This window comes from Nothobranchius furzeri, chromosome 14 (assembly GCF_043380555.1).
Source record: "Nothobranchius furzeri strain GRZ-AD chromosome 14, NfurGRZ-RIMD1, whole genome shotgun sequence".
Classification (NCBI taxonomy): domain Eukaryota; kingdom Metazoa; phylum Chordata; class Actinopteri; order Cyprinodontiformes; family Nothobranchiidae; genus Nothobranchius; species Nothobranchius furzeri.
The window spans coordinates 39,988,095-40,011,075 of record NC_091754.1 but is presented as its reverse complement, the minus strand read 5'-3'; the positions used below and the strand labels follow the sequence as shown (position 1 = coordinate 40,011,075).

At 47.6% G+C, this 22,981-nt stretch overlaps 1 protein-coding gene across 1 annotated transcript in view; it reads left to right on the top strand.

Annotated features, from left to right (window-relative positions):
- Positions 1-22,981, top strand: part of LOC107373733 (integrin alpha-11) — a 112,744-nt gene that overhangs the window by 3,100 nt on the left and 86,663 nt on the right. The window contains exons 2-3 of the mRNA XM_054747222.2: positions 4,726-4,837; positions 20,266-20,375. Of these exons, the coding sequence (XP_054603197.1) occupies positions 4,726-4,837; positions 20,266-20,375 (222 nt within the window). The remainder of the gene's footprint in view (positions 1-4,725; positions 4,838-20,265; positions 20,376-22,981) is intronic.

The window sequence follows — 22,981 nt, the reverse complement described above, 5'->3', positions numbered from 1 at the left end:
CAGTTGTTCATAGCTGGCCTATGACTTTCTGCCTCTGTCCTGTTTGCTCCGGTTGAAAGACACCCAAAACCACAGCCCCTTCATGTGGTCACACACACAAACACAAGTTCGCTCTGTGTGTGTGTGTGTGTGTGTTTTATGCAGTGTCTGTTTACAAACACATTTGATTATCGAGGAATTTTATTTTGAAATGCTTTATTTTGTTAAATTTACCGGCCTGCCTCTTATATCTGGGTTTGACTTCCTGCCAGAATTGATGCGGTTCCCCCGAGGAAGCAGAGTCTGGGGACTTTGGGTTGGCCTCTCAAATCTCTGGTGCTGAGGTCACTGAGGTGGTTAAAAAGCTCCTCTGTGGCAAGGCTCCGGGGGTGGATGAGATCCGCCTGGAGTTCCTTAAGGCTCTGGATGTTGTGGGGCTGTGTTGGCTGACGCGGCTCTGCAATATCGTGTGGACATTGGGGGCAGTCCCACTGGACTGGCAGACCGGGGTGGTGGTCCCCTTATTTAAAAAGGGGGACCGCAGGGTTTGTTCCAGCTACAGGGGGATCACACTCCTGAGCCTTCCTGGTAAGGTCTATTCAGGGGTTCTGGAGAGGAGGGTCCGTCGGATTGTTGAACCTCAGATTTAGAAGGAGCAATGTGGTTTTCGTCCTGGCTGTGGAACACTGGGCCAACTCTATACCCTGGGGGGTGGGGGATTTGGAGAAGGCGTTTGACCACGTCCCTCGGGGGGCCCTGTGGGGCCCTGTGGGGGGTACTCTGGGAGAATGGGGTACCAGGCCCTCTGATATGGGCTGTTAGGTCCCTGTATGACCGGTGTCAGAGCTTGGTCCGCATTGCCGGCAGTAAGTCGGGCTCGTTCCCAGTGAGAGTTGGACTCCGCCAAGGCTGCCCTTTGTCACCGATTCTGTTCACCATTTTGGTGGCCTGAGGATCAGGTCTCTGCTTTTTGCAGATGATGTGGTCCTGTTGGCTTCATCAGAACGTGATCTTCTGCTTTCGCTGGAGCGGTTCGCAGCCGAGTGTGAAGCAGCTGGGATGAGAATCAGCTCCTCTAAATCTGAGACCATGGACTTGATTCGGAAAAGGGTAGAATGCCTTCTCCAGGTCAAGATGACGTCCTGCCCCAAGTGGAGGAGTTTAAGTATTTCGGGGTCTTGTTCACGAGTGAGGGAAAACTCGAGAGTGAGATCGATAGGCGGATTGGTGCTGCATCTGCAGTGATGCGGGTGTAGTACCGGTCTGTCGTGGTGAAGAGAGAGCCGAGTCAATCTACGTTCCTACCCTCACCTATGGTCATGAGCTTTGGGTAGTGACTGAAAGAACAAGATCGCGGATATAAGCGGCCAAAATGAGTTTTCTCCGAAGAGTGGCTGGGCTCTCCCTTAGAGATAGGGCGAGAAGCTCTGTCATTTGGGAGGGGTTCGGAGTAGCCCCGCCTTTCCAGGCTTTCGTACGAGTCACCTGGCTATGAAGGAAGGGTTCGTCTCACAAACAGGAAAACACACTGGTGAAGTGGTAATTCACCGCATCACCAACTAATGTAGGAGAGGGAACATGTGAGTGAGCCACCACGGTAGGAAGACCAGCTTGCTGTGAGCGAGAGCAGCGATCTGTGGCTGATGAGTGAAAAAAAAGAAAAACATTCGGGACTGAAGCTCCATCAACACCGGCTGGCAACGAGGCTGCATTTCTAAATAAAGCAAGTAATTTTGGTGTTGCACGCAGCCACAGCTCACTGTTCTGGGAGAAATAGGGTGACTATATTTCCAATTCCTAATAAGATGACTGGAGATCTGTGCCTACCGATGACATCACACTAGGGCTGGGCAATATAGCCTAAAATCAATATCACATAAATTGAGGATTTAACCTCGACAACAATAAATGGACAATAACTACAGGTATGGCAGAAATAAAAGTTGTCCACTAGATGGGGCTTTCACGTGTTTCACATTGAGTCACATTTTTAGTGACTCAAGGTGGTTCAGCTTCTTAAAGGGACATGAATGTTGCCAACCTACACACATCATTTCATTTTTTACTGTCAAGTTATCGACATGGGAAAAATTATCTTGATAAGAGTCAGAAATTTTGATAACGATACATTTTCGATTTATTTCCCAGCCCACTTTGGCAATACCACCCAAACCACAGTTGGGACCCATTTTTTTCCCCAGGTGTAAGAGCTACAATTAATAACAGATTCTGCCAACAAAAAGGCTCTAAAACAATTCATATGTACATATTTAGCATATTTATAGCAAAATCTAATTTTCTGCTGCTTTAGTGCTGCAACAACATTTTATTATTAAGAAATTATTATACCTTTTGTTTTACTACAGCATCGGTAAACTTCCTGTGCACAGATTGTTAAGGATGCTTGTTTCAGCTGTGAGATTAGATGATAGGGTCAATTATAAGAAAAACGTTTGTCATGGACTCCATGGAAACTTTCAGAGAATCCACAAATAGTGGCTTTAAAATGGTTTTGTTACTGACAGATTTTTGTGAGTTTAGAAAAGAAGCAGATGAGGAAAAACACATCTGCAACCAGCCCTTTTGTTATTCGTCTGATAATATTAGAACATGTCAGTAATGTCTGAGGTGTTTTTACAAACACTGTAATTATAACTCCTGGATAGGGTAGGGATTACACAGAGGCTTCTGGGGGGGGGGGGGGGGGGGGGGAACCCAGTGATGGGGTGGGGGTGGGGTCCATTTTGCCTTGGCCCCCAGAATGCCTTGAAACAGCCCTGGGTGTGTGACTGAGTTTTGAAGGTGATCTGAATTGTGTCAGATGTATAAATATTACATGTGTATAACTTATTGTTTTATAATATGTGTAGTGGAGATAAATCTACCTACATTTTACTTTCAAACACTTTGCTTTGTTTTTCTTGTTTTTATTTAACTATTTTCCTGTCCTGTCTGTCTCTCATCTTCCTGCATCTCCTCTAAACTCTCCAGAAAAACTGCTGCCTGGATTCTTACTTTTTCACCTCATCAGTTACTTTTGAGCAGATCAAAGGGATCTCCTGACCACAAAGGGGAGTGAGCGTTTTGATGCTGCGTCAGTGAGGTGAAATCACCGCAGCACATGATGATCGGAGCTCATCAGGAACGATTAAAAGACAGAGTACCAGAGGATATGAACAGATATGAACGATCATGTGTTGATAATAATGTTTTGTTGCGCCACCTTGAGAATGTATCGTGCGCCAGACGCAGCGGGTGCACCGTGCACCAACGATCAGCGCTCTGCGTCCTCTCTGTTCAACAGAATCCTGCTATGCTGAGAGTCCATAAATATTGTAACATAGGCAGAAACTGGATCTTTCCCTGAAAGATATCTAGTCCCCCTGTAATTCGATCCCTGCTCCTGGATGAAAAACTGGACATTTTGATCCATGTAGGAACCCCCCACGGACTCCCCGGTCAGAGTGAAAAGTGGGCATGTCCGGGGGAAAGAGGATGTATGGTCACCTTAGGGAGAAAGAACCAGGCCTGCCCGTCCCATCAACAGCAGGTGGATCTCTGCCCATCTCACAACCAGAGCGGAAAAAAACCCATCGGCTTGGATTATACTGATGGGATTCTGTGTGTGAAATAACGCCAGTTAAAGTATTACTTAAGTGTTGTTTGTGTGCATGTTGTTCAGTAGCTAATGTTATAATTAATATAATTTGGTTTTTTTTTCATAAGCCCTACGCACCATGCATGATGCGCGTTTGGGGAGCGCAGGTGCTAGTTTAGTGTGAGAGCGTGTGAAGAGGGTCAAATGCGTGTGTCTCATGCTCATTGCGTGAGAGATGGCAGCCCAGAATTTTACTTCTAAGGTTTTAATTGCCCATTTTGTTTTTAGTCCTTTATTTTTAAATATAGTTTTAGTATTAAGCCAGTAGCTTTTCTACTTGCCTACATTTGTGTATTTTATGGTTTAATTGCCTGTGTAGTTTAAGTTCTTATTTTTAACTGTACTTTCAAATTTGATAGTTTAGCTGGTTGTTTTAATTGTGTAGTGCTTTGGTCAGCTGCATGGCTGTGTTGAAAGCACTTAACAAATAAAATGATTAACGTACTCATGAAACTCCAAAGACATGTCGTCTATTCTTGAACCAGGCGTGCACTGTACGACTTTTTCACTTTTTCGCATACAATGACAAATATTGTCAAGAATGCGTGTTTATGTGAAATTAAATTGAAAACATTGTTTTAGTTTCTTTTGTCTTCCTCATTCAACCCCTATAAATTCCTGCGGGTCCTCCTAAGGACAACAGACATCAATAACACAAAAAAGTACGGCGTGTTGTGTAAAACCTGCTATTTTTAGCATAGTTGTAGGTCCGACATGTTCTTATCAGCAGTACCGTGTGAGCAGTCAGGTTGCATCCAAGAACTGGGATCTACAGTGTGAGCATATGACTCGCGAGATTTGCTCTGCGAGGAAGTTGTACATTTTGAGCGGAAGCTGAACGCTATGAGTGAAAAAGTTAGTGTCCGCTCTCCCGTTCATCTTGACTCATTCACAAGGATGCAGCTTCTGATTACTCCTTCTTCTAACTGCCGAAAGCTGCACCCCACCACTCCCATTTTGATTAGATCCACTAAGTTCAGGTTCTAATCCATGTTTTCAAGTATCATTGACCTACATTTTATTTTTTAAGAAGTTACAGTGGCACGTATGTGGAGCAGTGAGCAGAACCAAATGTTTTTGTGTTTCAGATCTTCAGTTGTGTTTCAACTTTGACACGAAGAACTTTAAGATCTTCTCCGCTTCTAAAGAAACTCAGTTTGGTTACAAAGTTCAGCAGCACGAGGCAGGAGGACGACAGTGGTGAGTTTTTATGGTCTGTGATTGTTGGAGTTTTTGAATCACCAATGAGGCATGGCACTTTTCTACTGGTTCAATGGCTGTTTAAGCATGCTGAATTTAGAAAAAACAAAACTATTTTTATGTCCAACCCCCTTTCTTCAGGCTCCCCCTAAACTACAAGATCTGATGGTCACAGAAAATGTTAAAACACTGGACCTGTCCTGAGCCAGGCCACCGGGCTAACTCTAGGTGTTAAGTCTCAAAGCCCTGACTCACGGTACTAGATGGTGGGCTTGACCTCTGCCCCCTCCTGACGAACACCCTTACTCTATGTTACCAACGAGTCTGCCCCAAGTCTCCTCTCAACATGCCCCTGGAAACCACTGACCAGGCAAGGGGGAAAGTTGGGGGAGATAATGCATGTTCCCGGCCAGACGTTCATCGGTTGTGTTCTTGGAGATGGCACGGCTCTCACCCACACTGGCCCGTTGGCGCTTGAAACAAGAAAACTTGGTGGCTCTGTGAGGGGTTCGCAGAGATCAACCACAGGTGCTGGTCTTGCTTCTGGTACCAAAACGGGTACTGGTACTGTCACTGTTTGTCAAGTTCCTCTTTTAGGCGACACAATCCCCACTTGACAGGGATCATCTGCTGGAGAAATTCATGCAGGATTCCACTCAGGACTTCATGGCTTCACTTTTCATTTTCCTTTATTTCATTTCCATTTCATATTATCCAAGACGGAAATAGGAGATGAGCAGGCACGAAGCAAGGCAAAGCCTACGAGCAGGTGAAAAACCTTAAACAAAAACAGTGTGCGTGCTAAGAAACAGTGTAATTGTGTAAAATTTCATTATCTTAATCATAAAATAGGTAAATGCGTGATTTCAACATGATTTTTTTGAGTTAACATTTATAAAATAAATACATGATTAATTCAGTCGGACCCAAGCTCACTTAAATTCATCACTTCAGCTATTTGTGTTTCATTTTTACATCACAACATTAAATTAAAGCTGCAAGCAGCGTCGTTCGGCCCTCGCAGCTCCGCGCCGCTCCGGCCTGGCCGGCAGCCCAGGGCACCAGGGCATGTCCGTGGAACAGAAACGTCGACCACCCCAACACCAGAAACCGCTAACGGTCACCTCGTCCGCACCTCACCCTGACTCAGCATTCCCTCTGAGCTCACCATTAAATTGAATTGTAAGGTTACGGCGTTACGCCAGAATTCGCCATGGCATCAAAGCCCCTCCCTTTCTGGAAAGCTATCAGATCTGAATGGTCAATACAGCATCATGAAGACAGTGCATGACCTTTGTTTCGTGTTGACTAAATTAGAGGGGACAAATATGGGCAATTCACCATAAAACAATAGGCTTCCTGTAGTCAGGGGGCAGGGCTTAGGTGATGTCAGCTGTCCACATTGTCATTGTTTACAGATGTGGTCAATGATCACACAGACAAAGTTCGAAAAAGATCTGATCATGCACATGGGAGTTATTAAGTCAAGTAAAGTAATGGCGAAAGGTCAAAGTTTGAGGCTTAGCCACGCCCACACCTTTCAACTTTTGAAAAATCCGTCGGTTGAATTTTTCCCCCTATGTCTTAAGAGTATATAGCAGAAGTTTGAAGGAGATTGGCGAAAAGGACGATGGAGCATCACTCTCCAAACAACGTGTGCGAAAACCACTAAATCGAGTACTTGGACCAAAATTGCTGACTTTCTGTGCGACTTTGCACTTGGCTCCAAGAGACTTTTTTGTAGGTCCTGAGACACGACATTAGTGTACCAAATTTCGTAATCCTAAGTCAAAGCATGGCTTGGGGCTGACAGTTTTAATTGCTCTAGGGGGCGCTTTGTAAAAAAATAGACCACGCCCACAATTTTCAGCTTTCTATTTCTCTTGGGGGTCAGACTAGGATCACTCACCAGAAGTTTCGTAGCAATATCACGATAACTGAAGAAATGAGAGGCAAACGTATTTCCATGGCGTGATGGCGATTTTCGCCATGCTCCCGAAGCCCCGCCTTTTTTCGAAACCTACCAGTACTGGATACCAAGTGATCTCAAGTTGTCTACTGCTATTTGCCAGAGATTCCTGGTGATTGGGTAAAAGGAGTCCAATATGGAGCTGTGAAAATAAGAGTGGCATGGCGAAAGGTCAAAGTTTGAGACTTAGCCACGCCCACATATTTCAACTTTTGAAAAATCCGACGGTTGAATTTTTTCCCCTATGTCTTAAGAATATATAGCAGAAGTTTGAAGGAGATTGGTGAAAAGGGCGACGGAGCATCACTCTCCGAACAACGTGTACGAAAACCACTAAATCGCGCACTTGGACCAAAATGGCCGACTTTCTGTAAGACTTTGCGCCTTGCTCCAAGAGACTTTTTTGTAGGTCCTGAGACACCACATTAGTGTACCAAATTTCGTAATCCTCAGTGAAAGCATGGCTTGGGGCTATTAGTTTAAATGATCCTAGGGGGCGCTATTTCAGAAATTAGGCCACGCCCACATATTTCAGCTGTCTATGTCTCTTGGGGGTCAGACTAGGATCACTCACCAGAAGTTCCGTAGCGATATCACGATAACTGAAGAAATGAGAGGCAAACGTATTTCCATGGCGTGATGGCGATTTTCGCCATGCTCCCAAAGCCCCGCCTTTTTTTGAAACCTTCCAGTACTGGAGACCAAGTGACCTCCAGTTGTCTACTGCTATTTGCCAGAGATTCCTGGTGATTGGGTAAAAGGAGTCCAGTAGGGAGCTGTGAAAAAAAGAGTGGTGTGGCGACAGGTCAAAGTTTGAGGCTTAGCCACGCCCACACCTTTCAACTTTTGAAAAATCCGACGGTTGAATTTTTTCCCCTTTGTCTTAAGAGTAAATAGCAGAAGTTTGAAGGAGATTGGTGAAAAGGACGATGGAGCATCACTCTCCAAACAACGTGTGCGAAAACCACTAAATTGCGCACTTGGACCAAAATGGCCGACTTCCTGTGCAACTTTGCACTCAGCTCCAAGAGACTTTTTTGTAGGTCCTGAGACACCACATTAGTGTACCAAATTTCGTGATCCTCAGTCAAAGCATGGCTTGGGGCTGACAGTTTTAATGGTCCTAGGGGGCGCTATTTCAGAAAATAGGCCACGCCCACCGGATATTCACATCAGATCTTTTGCGGGGCCAGACTAGGATCACTCACAAGAAGTTTCGTGACGATGTCTTTAGAAATGACGAAATGGGAAGCAAACGTAAGGCCACGGCGGTACGCCTGACTTTGCCGCGCCGCCACAGCCCCGCCCTCTGCCGAAAACTCCCATAAAGTGACGCCAAGCAACCCCCAGTTGTCTTGAGTTACCAGCTGCAAATTCTAGGTGATTAAGTGAAATGGGGCAATTTGGGACCTTTCACAGTAAAACTTGACCTTTTTGGTCCTGAGGGGGCGGGGCTTGTGTGATGTCATCATCCGACCTTTCAATTTACTTTGTGGGGAGATGACGAATGACCACAGATTGTTTGGTAACTCTATTCCATTCAGTTACGAAGTTATAGCAATTTAAATTTTTTTGGCGAGTAGTCAAATTTCGAGGCCTGGCCCCGCCCCTTCATCATATACGAAAACTCAGAATCCTTGTCTCATTTTGTTTGCCCATGACTTCTGAGCAATTTTACACCACTTTTGAGATGATCATGCAAAAAATGATCCAGCAATCCAATCAGAAACGGACCCTAAAAACGGCAAAAACGGCAAAAAATCGCCAATTCAACCCAAAATGGCCGACTTCCTGTTTGATATTGACCATGCTTGCAAGAGACTTTTCTGTGCGGACTGTTGAGTACTACAAGTGTACCAAATTTCATAACTGTACAATAAACTAAGCTTTATGGAGAGGTTTTTTTTTCACTTTGTAGGGGGCGCTGTTCAGCCAATTTCTTTGCGATTTTTTTGCGACCTTTATAATATCAAATTTTTCACCAGACCTGACAAGTGTGCAAAATATTGTGAGTTTTGGGGTATGTTAAGGTCCCCAAAAAGCCGTTCAAAGGGGGCACAAAATAACAAAAAAAGAATAATCAGAGCAAAAACAAGAGGCCTTCGCAGCGCTTTCGCTGCTCGGGCCTAATAATGAGCAGATCTGAAGTAGCTTATTAACAGTCAAACACCAAGCTGATTTCTAAACACCCAACACAAACATTTATGATGCGCACCGGAGTCCACAGTGTCAGCTCCGAGCTGCGCTTAACAATCACCCATCAGCTGATCGGCATGCACACGCGTTACAAATCGGCGTCTTACCGGCTGCCTCTCCAGTCTTCAGATGAATGTCTTCAGATGAGTGTCATTAGCACCGCTTCGGAGGATCACCACGTTGGTGCTTCCTCTAGGAACTTTCACAACCAGTTTTCTCTCCTGACATGTCCTACATAAAATATTTCAGGCCAGAAATGCGCAATGACGTTCTGAGACGTGGAGCGACACGCGTACTGACCTTAATTAGTTCCAGCCGTTTCATTACCACCTACCCCGTGTGTATTTTATTTTGTTGTCATTATTTTTCAACTTTTTTATGTTTTTATTTTAGTTTTTTGTTTCTTCGATCTAAATACGCTGTATGATCAAGATTTTGACCGCACACTGTTTCTGGCACCGGGACTGACTCTGGCTCATTGCGTTCTTGTACATAGTTACCCCTGGAAGAAGAAATCCAACACCACTCAGCTCCTCCTTGCCTCTCCCTGAAATGAGAAAGTGCGCAGGGCGGTCGATTCGCCCCCTGAATCCCAAACACCTTATAACTGTGTTGAGAGCCTCCAGTGATCCTTGTTCCCCTATGAGGAAATGGTATAGCCATCCTGCACCTGGAAGACATTTTCCCAAAAATATACAGCGAAGCAAAGACAATCAAAGCAGAGCCAGAGCTTTTGGCGTACCCTTTTTAGGGTCTTGGATCCAGAAGCTGGTGCTAGCCACCACACTGGTCATAATTGCTGTAAAATATCCTCTCACCATAGTGACCAGCACATCATCCTGGGCATTGAGCGTGCTGTTACTAGTTTCTGAGCGATTCATCCTGGTACGGGGTTGGTTACCTTCACTCTTGTCTCTCGAGCAGTTTTCTGTTTGAATCTCTTTCTTCCTGGTTTCTGAGGTTTTGCCCTCTCAGAGTGCTCTTCTTCCTCTCTGGGTTGGAGGTGGGGTCTGTTGCTGCATCTAGCTAGGCAATTCAAAATAGTCATCAGCTTTCCAATTGCCCCTAGAATCAAAACTCCTCCCATCACCATTATGGGTATCTTAGCATATTGCCACAAACGAGAGAGTATCACTGACGCTGCTCCATTTGCTCATTGCATAACTACCTTTATCGTTTCCGTGACTCCTAAGGCCAGACCTTTTCCAACCAGGGTCAGCCCCATCTTCAGGAACTGCCAGGCTGGCATCTTAGGCCTCTCACTCACCCAGCACTTCCCTAACCTGTTTGGGAAGTGAAAAGCTCCAATACAGTTCCTCTATCTCCATCCTTCATTCGTAGGCACACAGGCTTGGAAGGGAAGTCCCCCCATGTCATTCCGGTAGTCTGCAGTCTCCCTGTCCTCCTGGCAGAAACATGCCCTAGGACCCTTTGAATTCACATAATAGCCCCATCCTACTCCTAAGGAGAGATCATTTTCTGAGTCCCAAACTACATATTGAGACCAGTTCCCTTCCCACCAGTGCGGGTATCCATACAAATGGATGAAATTATACACATTTTTCCATCTTTAATATCTATTTTTTGTAGATGGCCGTGCCTGGGTTCTGAAACAGGAGTCAGCTTCACACCACTGGGTTAGCAGGGAATTATGCACCCAGTTTGCTTCTCTGAGTCTTGAATCTCATTCTCTATAGGCGCAATAATATTCCACATCCATCAAATCCCCTGAGTAATAGCCCCGGGACATTCCGTTGTAACGGTACTCTGAATAAGCCTTAGTTCAGGTCAGCTGGCTCAGGTGAGGTCCCTGAGGGTAAGTGCCACCAAGGCTCCATGCTTTTCCATTTTCAGGAAAGGAGGTGTCATATTCACTCCTTTTTTATACCTTCTTCCCATGTTCACAAGGATTGTAGCTGAGTTTAACAACGTCAGTATATTAGCCACCCAGAAGTCAGTAGAAGTAGCTTTTTCTTCTGGTCTGCACTTTAACACTTCCTCAGTTAAATTTTTACTCCACCATTCTCCAAACAATGTGTAGTACGATGGAATCCTCCCTGGAGTATCAACCTCCCTATGGAGAAAATGTCCCATTAACCCATGTACGTCTTCTGTCCACGTTGCAAATGACACATTTCCAGTCCATGTATTTGAAGTATGATTTACTGGCCATGCTGCGTGACTAGTTTTTGAGATCATCCCAGGAAATGGGCTTCTGATATGCTCCCCAAGAGGCAATGAACCCCAGAAGTAACTACTCCACCATGTTCCCGGGTGGTTTGGATCACTAGTTAATTTCTTTACACACTCCCACACTCAAAGACAAAGAACGGTTCACAGGATCTTTCATGGATGTAAATTCAAAGAGTCGAAGTACCCGGCCCGGAGGGTTACCGGGGTCCCACCCTGGAGCCAGGCCTGGGGTTGGGGCCCGTGAGCGGGTGCCGGGTGGCCGGGCTTTCGCCCATGGGGCCCGGCCGGGCCCAGCCCAAACCGGATACATGGGCTCATCCAACTGTGGACCCACCACCTGCAGGAGGAACATGAAGGGTCCGGTGCAATGTGGATCGGGTGGCAGACCAAGGCGGGAGCCTTGGTGGTCCGATCCCCGGACAAGAAAACTGGTTTTTGGGACATGGAACGTCACTTCACTGGCGGGGGAGGAGCAGGAGCTTGTGGCAGAAGTTGAGCAGTACCGGCTAAATATGGTCGGACTCACCTCGACACATAGCATTGGCTCTGGAACCCAAGTCCTTGAGAGGGGTTGGACTATCTCCTTTGCTGGAGTTGCTCCGGGTGAGAGGTGGAGGGATGGGGTTGGCTTTTTGTTAGCCCCAAGACTCTCTGCCTGTGTGTTGGGGTTTACCCCGGGGGACGAGAGGGTAGCTTCCCTGCGCCTTCGGGCCGGGGAACGGGTCCTGACTGTTGTTTGTGCTTATGGGCCAAATATCAGTTCAGAGTACGTGACTCTAAAACAGCACGTTTTTGGGGGGCGCTTGCTCTCATCCCTTTATTTAGTATTTTTAAACACCTGCTAGTTGTATGGAAACCTGGGAGTATAACCGAAGTAGCCTTTTTACATTAGATTATGCTTTTTTGCCATTTTAAAGAACATGAAAGATGGCCTTTAATCTGAGGTCGGGGGAGGGGCATCTCTTCCTCTTCCTCACTCCATTCACTGATGTCACTCATGCCTGTGGAGATGAGGAAATGAGGCAGAAAGTTTAGTTACTTGTACCTGAATTCACCTGTGGTCCCTGCTAGACCCAGGTTATTTCCTTAAAGGTTAATGGGGCCTCCTCCTCTCTGTTCCATCCCAAGTTTATACTAGCTAAAAATCTGCTACCTTCCTTCAGAGCGTCCCTCCAGACGGTCTTGTTTCCCCATCCTTTGGGTGTCCTAACCAGAACCTGAGTTTGGGTTATGGTCATTCCGGGCCCTGCTGGCATGGTTGCAGATGTGTACCAGTCCCTGTCCATGGTCTCATGACTGTTTCCTGTCCCACACGTCTGTGGTCATAGGAAAATTTCCAAATTTGTCTCTCAGGCACCTCAGCAGCTGCGTGGATTCCCACATCACCTTTCCCCAAGGGGTGTAGGTGTTGTGTAAGCATCCCCTTCTCCTGGTACACATCACCTCATTGTAACAATTTACCCAGAATTCCTGGAGATTTGTGAGTCCTGAAAGGGGTTCTTGCTCTGACACCAGCAATGGAACCAGACAGATCCGTACCCCACAGGAACTCAAGCAGCTAATGAGTCTTCCCAGCTCTATCCTGCAACACTGCCGACCTTCATCTATCGCATGATGATCCAGGCGCCCCAGCCTGATTCTATCTGCGACTGTCATCCAGCATTCTCTACACCAGGCCACCTTCACCAATCCATGTAATTCTACAGCTCTAGAGGGTAGATGATTTTTTGGCAGTACTTTGTCTTTCAGAAATCTTGGCCTTTCCCATCTGAGCTCAGCAACTTTTTTATTACAGCTCCCACACGTCCCAGGTGTATTTAATGTCCACCTGAAGCTCTCCTCTCCAATTGTGGTTCCTGCAGTTTTTCCTAAGGTGATTCCACCTGAGTTGGAGGCACTATGGAGCCATATGGAGGATAAAATCCCGTCTTCATTTACGGGGCACCATTTTTTTTTTACAATCTCCCAACCAGATCCTTCCTGGTTTGGGTCCTATCTTTCTGACCGTGTTGCCCTCCAGGATGCACTTAGTCTCCTCAGTCTTTCCATCCTGGGGTCATTTGTGCAGGTAATTCTTCTCAAGTTCAGAGCAAGACAGAATGGGACTCAGCTTCGCAATGTTCCTGAGATGGAAGAAGGAGGAGCAAACAAGAGAACTGACATGAGAATCCAGGGTGAGAGCTGGGTCAAAGGTCACACCAAGGTTCCTGAAAGAGGGGTTGGTGTGAGAAGCAAGCTGACCTAGAGAGTCTCAGACTTTGGGAACCAGCTTTTCTGGGCACAGATGAGGATCTCAGTCTTATCTTCATTCAGCTGTAAGAAGTTTGCAGCCATCCAGGTTTTGATAGAGTCTAAGCAGGTGTGTAACAGCTGCAGCTTAGACATCTCATGGGGCTTAAAGGAGATGTACAGTTGGATGTCATCTGCATAAAGATGGTAGGAGATTCCTTTAAAGGAGCTCAGAATGTGCTGAAGAGGAAGCAGATAGAGGAGGAAGAGCAGAGGCCCCAGCACAGAACTTTGTGGGACACCACATCTTGCTCTTTCTTCATTGGCCGTGAAGTGCTTAGATGAAAACATCTGCCTCTTTAGCTCCCAATCAGCTGATGACAGCTTCAGCACACCGCGCTGCTGATTTAGTAACGCATGCATTTTCTTATCAGTAATTGAAACGGCGTTATGATAAAAGAAGTCGGTAATTAATTAGATTAATCATTCTGAAAAAACAAAGACCAGAGCTCTGTTCAGTTAACAGGCTGGTGTTCTCCTTTTAGGGATATGGGTTTCAGCCTTTGATGTGGAAAGTAAACATTGGTTACGTATTGTAACCCCAGATTCTATGAGTCTAGTCGCAGCCCTTAAGCTAGCTGCTATTGGAAGGATGATCTCCGCATCAGCCAATCATGAAGAGCTTAAATGTACGCCCACCAATAGTGGGCCCCTCGTGGTATATAACCGCAGTGACCCCACTGCTCACCTCCAATGGCTCTTATTCCCATCATAACCAGTGGGGCCAGTGGCTTAAGGGCTGCGACTAGACTCATAGAATCTGGGGTTACAATACGTAACCAACGTTCTATTTCGTCTAGTCTTAGCCCTTAAGCTAGCTGCTATTGGAATAAAGCGCAGCTGGATGGGTTTACGCCCCACTGGTTAACACAACCAATGGACACACCCAATCAAATCTCCTCTAGTGGGGGACGTTCAGCCTCAGACCAGGCTTAAAGACTGAGGCAGGCACGATAAGAGAGGGGCCCCCACTAAAAAACATCATCCACAAGAGGATGAAATCCATCTCAGCAAGGCCAATGAGGTGCCATAAGCATTCATTTAGCCTGCTGGGGTCCAAGCACTGAACGAGTGATGGATCCTGAAGACACATCTCGTAAATAATAACGAGTAAAGGAACAGGGTGAAGCCCATGAAGCAGCCTGACAAATGTCTTCCATTGACACACCACTGAGGAGCGCCATCGAAGAGGAAATCCCTCTGGCTGAGTGAGCCCTGAGTGCCTCAGGGGGATCCTGCCCTGATGATGTGTAAGCGAGGGAAATGGCGTCACACAGCCAGCGTGAAAGGCGCTGGGCCGACAGCGCCTGACCAAGGGAAGACTCCCTGTAGTGCACAAACAGGTTTTGTGAGCGACGAATCCCTGAAGTGCGTGACACATATCGTGCAAGCGCGCGCACCGGGCAGAGAAGGTGAGAAGCCGCCTCCTCCTCAGAATTATGGGGAGGAGGAAAAAGTCCAGCCAATGAAATTGACCTGGATTTGAAGGAAGCATTAATGCTTTTGGGCACAAAGGCTGGGTTGGGGCATAAAACAGCAGACCCGCCATCCTCCCGGATCCTGAGGCATGCGGGAGCCACTGAGAGGGCGGTTAGGTCACTCACTCTCTTAACTGATGCTAGCGCCAGCAGCAATGCAGTTTTAAGCGACAGGAACTTGAGTGAGACCTGGTCCAAGGGTTCAAATGGAGCTTCAGATAAGCCACGCAGAACCACCGTTAGATCCCATTGGGGAAAAAGCGGGCGGGACACAGGTCTGTTCCTCCTGACACCTTTTAGAAAACGTTTTGTGAGGGGATGATTGAAAACAGATCTATCTCCAAAACCCTGATGACATGATGAGATAGCTGCAGCATATGTCTTAACAGTGCTGAATGTGAGGCCCCTGTCCATCAGTATCTGCAGAAACGATAGGACATCCGCCAGCTGGCAGGAGAGCGCTTGAACATTCCGTTCTGCACACCAGTTCTGGAAAGCTGCCCATTTAGCAGCGTAAGACGCAATGGTAGAGGGCGCCCGCGCACTCTGAATCGTGGCGACCACATCATGCGGCAGCCCAGAAGCCTCTAAGCGTGACCGCTCAGCGGCCAGACCCACAGCCGTTGGCCTATTTCCGGAGGATGTTTGATTATCCCATCCGCCTGGAGAAGGGCGTCCGCCCTCTACGGGAGCCTCCACGGGGAGCCGGACACTAGCGCTTGCAGGTCCGGAAACCATGACGCGGACACTCGTCTGGGAGCCACCAGAATCACCGAGAGCTGTTCCGACCGAATTCGGTCCAGGAGACGGGGAATCAGAGGGACTGGTGGAAACGCATAAAGGAGCGTTCGAGGCCAGGGCTGGTGTGAGAAGGCGTCCGCCCCGAGCGGGGGTCCATCCCGGGGACTCAGGGAAAACCACAGGCGACACTGAGCGTTTTCGCAAGCCGCGAACAGATCCACAGACGGTTCCCCGAACCTGATCCAGATCTGTGATATCAGTGCAGGATGTAGACGCCAGTCGGAGTCGCGGGGTCCCCCTCTCGACAGGATGTCTGCCGCTACATTCAGTACCCCCGGAATGTAGATGGCTCTGATGGACAGCAGGTGGACATGTGTCCAACACAGTAAATCTGTGGCGACACGCAACAGTGGGAGGGATCGAACTCCCCCTTGGCAATTTATGTAGGCTGCCGCTACCCGGTTGTCTGTGTGAACTTCGACATGACGGCCCTCTAGAAGGGCAGCGAAGTGTCTGATCACATTCCTCACTGTCATAAGCTCCAACACATTTATGTGCTCGTGCTTGTGGGAGGGCCAGCGATCTGCCACCGTATGGGACAAGCACGTGCCCCCCCACCCCGACAGTGACGCATCCGTAAACACAGATACATGTGACGCAGGACGTCCGATGGGAACCCCGCGTGAGAGGATGCAGGGGTTCCCCCAGTGAGCGAGGTCCCCGCCCACTGAAGGGGGAATCCTCAACATACGTCTCTTCTGACGTATCGGGTGTACCCGGAGTCGGACGAACCAGCGTTGCAAGCGCCTCGTGCGCAGCAAACCTAGCGGCACTACTGAATGGGCTGCGGACATCATGCCCAGGAGTTTCATGACTAACCGGGCTCTCACGATCTTGCGGGGTTGAACACGGGAGATCACCGTGGAGAGATCTGCCGCTCTTGCAGGCGACAAACGTGCTCTCATTAGGGAGGCGTCCAACTCCACCCCGAGATACACAATCGACTGGGATGGAAGGATGGAGCTCTTTTCCCAGTTTATAGAAAACCCTAGGGTTGACAGATGCCCTGTCAACCTCCTGGTTTGCTGTGACGCCTCGTCCTTGGACCGAGCGCACAGGAGAAGATCGTCCAGGTAAAATAAGACCCTCATTCCCTCCGTGCGCAGTGGCTGCAGCGCGGTCTCCAGACATTTAGAGAAGGTGCGCGGGGCTAGCGAGTAGCCGAAAGGGAGGCGATTGAACTGATATTGAACTCCCTTGAACGAAAAATGCAGAAACTTCCGGTGGTTTGGAACTACTGGTATGTGGAAGTATGCGTCTTTCAGGTCGATTGACGTGAACCAATCCCCGGGGCGCACATATTCCAAGACTTGTCTCATCGTTAACATGCGGAAATGCATTACTGCTATGGAGCAGTTGAACAGGGACAGGTCGAGAATCGGCCTCATTCCTCCCGACTTCTTCGGTACTACAAAGTAGCGGGAGTAGAAACCCGAGAGTTCTTGTCCGCGAGGGACTCGGGAAATAGCGTCTTTGGACAGAAGTTCCCGCAGCTCCAGCTCTAGCGCCTGAGACTGTACTTGCGATGTGAACGTCGTCTCCACGATCCCGTTGAAGGGAGGTGGAGTGGCCTGAAAATGAAGTGTGTGACCGCAATGAATGGTGTCCGAAATCCATTTGCTCATGACGCAAAGGCAGCGCCACTCGTGCGCGTGTTCCGACAGTGGACGCGTGTGCGCGGTCACGTGAACAACGTCTGAGGGTTGTGCATGCGCCCTTACCGCCATCGCCCGTACCAGAGAACTGGGGGCGACCCATGGAGGGCTGCGCTCGAAAGGGCAAGTGCGAAACAGCTGGAACAGGCTGGTCCACACCGCGGAGCGTGGAGTCAGAGAGTGAAGGACGAGTGGGAGCCGGGCCTGTGCACGGGGGCGACAGAGTGCTAGCGGATGGAGCCGCGCACTGTGCCGCCGCGCGTGGTCGAGACAGCGACATGACATCCCGCCCCACCCAACGGCGTGGGGAGAGTGGGAAGAGTTGGGCCTGGCCGGATGCTGGGGCCAGAGCGCAAATGGAGCGCACCCTTACGGCTGGCCGTGTATTATGACTACCTGCAGGAACATGTGTGCGTGCAGCAGTGCTTGGTGTGGGGAACATGTGTGAAAACTCAGCAGAGGATTCTGCGGAGGACTGTAGGATTGAGCTCTTTGAGTGACGTTTTTTGGGTTTTATTTCAAAACCAACAACATCAGAACAATCAGTAACACACACATTCCCCCCAAAGAGTCACTTCCGTGGCTGCTTTCGGCGAGGCTCCTGCACCTGGGACTGCCAAGACGGCGTCTGCTGGCCCCGCCGGAACCGTTGTCCGCCATCTCGCTGGTCCCGCTGATGTGGAGCCGAAGCGGGAGGCCGGCTCCGTGGAGCGGGCGGTGCAGCTGGACGTCTGAAGCTTCCGCGCCGTTCGTCCCATCCTCTGGCTGAACGGCCGGAGTGCGAGGCTGACCGAGGGTGGACCAGGTCTCGCACCGTAGCCGATAGTTCGGCCGTCTTCTGAGCCCTCTCAATGACGCCCCTAAGATGGGGACCAAACAGAACATCGGTGGTGATGGGGCCATCCAGCATCTCCCTTTGCAGATGTTCCGGAATGGAGGGCAGGGCCTTCAGCCAGATCGCTCGCTGGATGAGGGTCTGCCAGGCAGCGATGCGAGCAGAACCGGTGAGCACAGCAGCACACAGATTGAGGATAGCATCAGCAGTCTTAGTTATGACGGCTTTCGACTCCTCGGGAGCTTCCAGCTCCTCCATCATCTTGGAGACGCCGAAGGCAAGAAGGGCAATGTTATTCCCTGCAGCGCCGGTCTGAAAGGCACACTGATGTGCGCGGTCGGTGAGCTGCGTCAGCAGCTGGTCATGTTTTGAAGCGGGAACAGCTCGCGGGCCAGCGAGGTGGTTCTTGGCGCCGAACAGCGAGGCCAAATCCGGCTCTAGTGGAGGAACGGACGGCCAGCCTTGGTCGGAGAACCCCTCGACCTTGGTGATGGGCGCATACGTGGAGACTGGCGCCTTGAGCTTGGCAGGCTCGGAGAAGGCGGCAGACCAGCAGCTCATAGCAGCGGGGAAGCGCGGCCAGACAGGGTCTGGACAGCGTGTCTGCGTTGCCCCAAAAATTCCCGCCAAATCATCCGCTTCAGGCAGGGCCGGTTCTGGCACAGCTAGCCCCTTGCGGGCTGCTGCCGCAGAAATGATGGCGGGCAGCTCCTGGAGCAGTGCTCTTACTACTGGCAGGGAGGAGCGAAAAGCCACTGGGGCAGAAGGACCCGCTGAGCGAAGCTCGTCGACCTCCGTTATGTCTAGGAGGGATGCCGCCTCATCGTAGTTTTCGCTGTCGGTGACGTCATCCAGCCGGTTGAAGCCAGCCGGCTCCTGACCGGCGTCGAAGAAAACCAAAGCCTTGTCCAGTGGGTAGGAGTCAGCCACCGGAAATTCTTCGTCGGCGGCGGGAGTGAAGTACTCGACCCGGCGAATCTTCTCTGCCACGGGCAGAGCGGCACAGAACGGGCACGAGGCCTGCGGGGTCAAGGCCAGGCCAGCGTGGTGAGCCCCGAGACAGACCTCACACTTAGCGTGCAGGTCGCCGCTGGAAATGGAGCCCGTCTGGCAGGTCGGGCAGGGTCTGGCGTCGCTGGACATGGCTGGTAAGTCGTCTTCGGATAATTTCGCTCTTTTGAGATAATATTTGCTCTTTAATAAAGCTCTCAAGCTTGGCATGAAGAGAAAAAGGAGGTGAGCAGTGGGGTCACTGCGGTTATATACCACGAGGGGCCCACTATTGGTGGGCGTACATTTAAGCTCTTCATGATTGGCTGATGCGGAGATCATCCTTCCAATAGCAGCTAGCTTAAGGGCTAAGACTAGACGAAATAGAACATATGAGCCAACTCTACTATGGCATCTCCGGTATGTAACTCTGTCATTTTCCCAGAAGGACCATCACAGCTCCATGTGATGCTGTTTGGTCTGGTTAACACCAATAACCAGCAGCATTTAACAGGTCTGCTTCTAGTTTCTTTGGCAGAATCCAGACTGAGTCCTCCGACTGATGATTAACTACTGTGTTGCAAGTGCTGTTAGCAAATGGAACAGCATTCATTAAAAAAGGTCTTGAAAGGTTTTCAAGTGTAACCAAAACAAATTCACTAGGTCGTATCAGTTTATCCACGCTCCTATCTTACTGAGATCCTGAGAATGTCATTTGCCACGTTTCAAACGAATGGATCCAATTAGGAATTCATATTTGATGACTGCACATATAGGAGTACAAACACAAGATAAGCATAATAGCACAATGTTGTGTCTTTCTTCATTTCTGTAGCTGTGCTGGGCATGGGTGTTTGTCTTTTTCTAGTTTCCCTCTTTATTTGGGAAATTTCTCCTGTTTAGCCATAAATTCAGTTAAAACTCAGCAGTCACACTAGATTTTCACCTAATCTGTTCTATTCATTCTCTGCTGATATTGTTGGTGTGGTTGAAGGGCAATCCCAACGTTTGTGTTTTCCCAGGTTGCTGGTTGGAGCTCCCTTTGAAAACACAGGACAGCAGCAGACTGGTGATGTGTACAAATGCCCACTGAACACCAGAAGTGCTGCCAACTGCAGCCGACTCAACTTGGGTAAGCCACAGATTAAATGCATTACAGCCTGATTGTTTCAGTAACATCAAGAATCTGTTAACAGTCGGCCATGACAGTGAAAATGAAGTCAGGTCGGGCAAAAACTATTGCACATTGTGAAATATTTGATACAAAATCTTCGAAATGAATTAGATTAATTTTGTCTTATGAACTTTGTGTAGCACCAGGACTACTTAAACTAACTCAACTGAAAGAAATTTTTACTGTACATGCAATATTAGCTAAAAATTGTGTTTTCATCACAAGCTTGTCAAACGTTAACCCATTGGTGCAAAATGTTTGCTTTTAAAAACAATTGTTCAAAGTTTGTTCTTGTGTGAGCAGTTTTCTAGTTTCATAAGTTTCATTACAGTCCAGTTAAAAGCAGTCAAGCTTTGCACATATGTCCAGCACCCTCCACACCGCCCCTCCACCGACGTCTGCTTTATCTGTCTCATCTTGCTGGTGCCATTATTTGCTCCTGAGCAAAATATTGTAACTCTATAACTGTCTTAAACCCATCTACCATTGTCTAGATTCAATCCCAGAAGAGACACTGCTGTAATTTTTATTCCAACTGAAGTAGCAGAGGAGGACCAGTTCTGTTTGTGAGTACGCACCAGGGACGATCCTAGCATCAGAGGTTTAGGGGTTTAAGGAGCATCCTGATAGCTGCCCGTCCAGGCAAGATTCGTTAAACAGTTTTGCACATTTGAACATAATTTCATTGCCACTTTTGTAAATTAAAAGCAAAACACTTAAAGCAGCTTTCCGGAGTTTTCCACTTTCACAAATTATGTATGATTTGTCAGAAATCCGTAAAAGTGATTATCTTATCATGTACTGTGATATAATGTAAGCAACACATCTTTTATTTATTTATTTTTGCTATGCACGCCCCCTGCCCCGCAGAGCCCCCTGCAATAGGAAACGCCGACCAGAACTAACCAATAGTGTTAAACTACCGCTTACCTGCTTCAAATTTAAGGAATACCTCAGCTGATGCACAGTTGATGAGCTTTTCACAGACAAGTAAGTCTCTAAAATGTAAATATATGAGAACACAGCATGACTTGAGAATAATACTCATAAAACAACCAGTTTTAGCTCTGTTTGTTGGCTACAGAAGCACATTTATAAACTAGAAACATGGAGTCGCCATCTTAAAAAAACAGAGCAACAGTTTTTTTGTGTGATATGCTTGTCAGCCACTAGATGGTGCCCTCGGATAAGATAAATACTCCAGAAATAAGCTTTAAGTGAATAAAGTGTGTTAGATTAGGGAAACAACAAAAAAATAAATTAAAATTAAAATTAAAAGAACTGGATGCAAGTCCTCGGGAAAGGGAGTTGGGGATACTGGTCTAGGTTTTGTAGTGTTTGAGGAGGACCAGTTCAGGTGTGGCCCAGATGCAAACCAAACAGGCCTAAATATACAAATAAAATGTTGAAATAATATTTTTTTTAACTTTCACAAATCAGATAAGTTTCACAAATCATAAAGTATGTTTTACGGACTCTGACATGTTCTGGGGAAGGGCTCTGACCCAAGACATGGAGAATCAACTACAGACACAGGTAAGTTGCAAAAAGTAAAATGTTTATTTAGAAACGGGAAATCAGGGAGCACTGGAAAAGTCCAGTGAGATTGGGTTTTGAACTGCAGCAGCACCTGTGGCAGAACAGAGTGGTTAACCTTGGTTGGGTGAGAGGATTTTAATGAAAATGATTCCAGTTCCAGATTTACAGTTGACTGAGGGAGAGGGGAGAAAAGGGGGGAGCACTGGTCCGAGATTATATAGGGTACTGATGAGGTGAGTGGAGGGAGAGCGCAAGGATAATTAGAAGAGGAAGAGACGTGGCCTAGGGTGGAGTTCCTGAATTTAATTCAATTCAAGTTTATTTATATATTGCCAGATCACGACAAGAGTCATCTCAAGGCACTTCACATAGTAAACATTCCAATACGGGTCATTAAACCAATTGGTTAAAAGTTGCCTATATAAGGAACCCAGCAAATTGCATCAAGTCACTGACTGGTGTCAGGGTTAGGGTTAGACAAGACAAGACAAGACAAGTTAACCAAGGCTACTGGTGTCAGTGACTTTACAGCAGTCCTCATACTAAGCAAGCATTTAGCAACAGTGGAGAGGAAAACTCCCTTTTGACAGGAAGAAACCTCCAGTTTTTACCATATGAACCCTCACGGCCTCTGCGCTCCTCTGGCAGGCGTCTCCTGGTCATCCCTAAAATTAGGACACACACTCACGGCGAGGCGTCCTTCCAGTGTTATGGCCCTCGCCTCTGGAACGAGCTGCCAGAGGACCTCAGGGCCGCAGAGAACGTTCATGTTTTTAAGTCCAGGCTTAAGACCCATCTTTTTAGGTTAGCTTTTATCTAAATATTTACTACAATTTTATTTCTCGTTCTACATGATTATATTTTATTGCTTGCTTTGCATGTTTTATATGAATATATTTTAGCACATTTTTATTATTTAATATTATTATTTTACTGTCTATATGATTTTATTTATTACTTATTTTCTAACTTTTGTCCCTTATATTAGCTCTTTTATTATATTTTTACTGATTTTAATCCAGTGT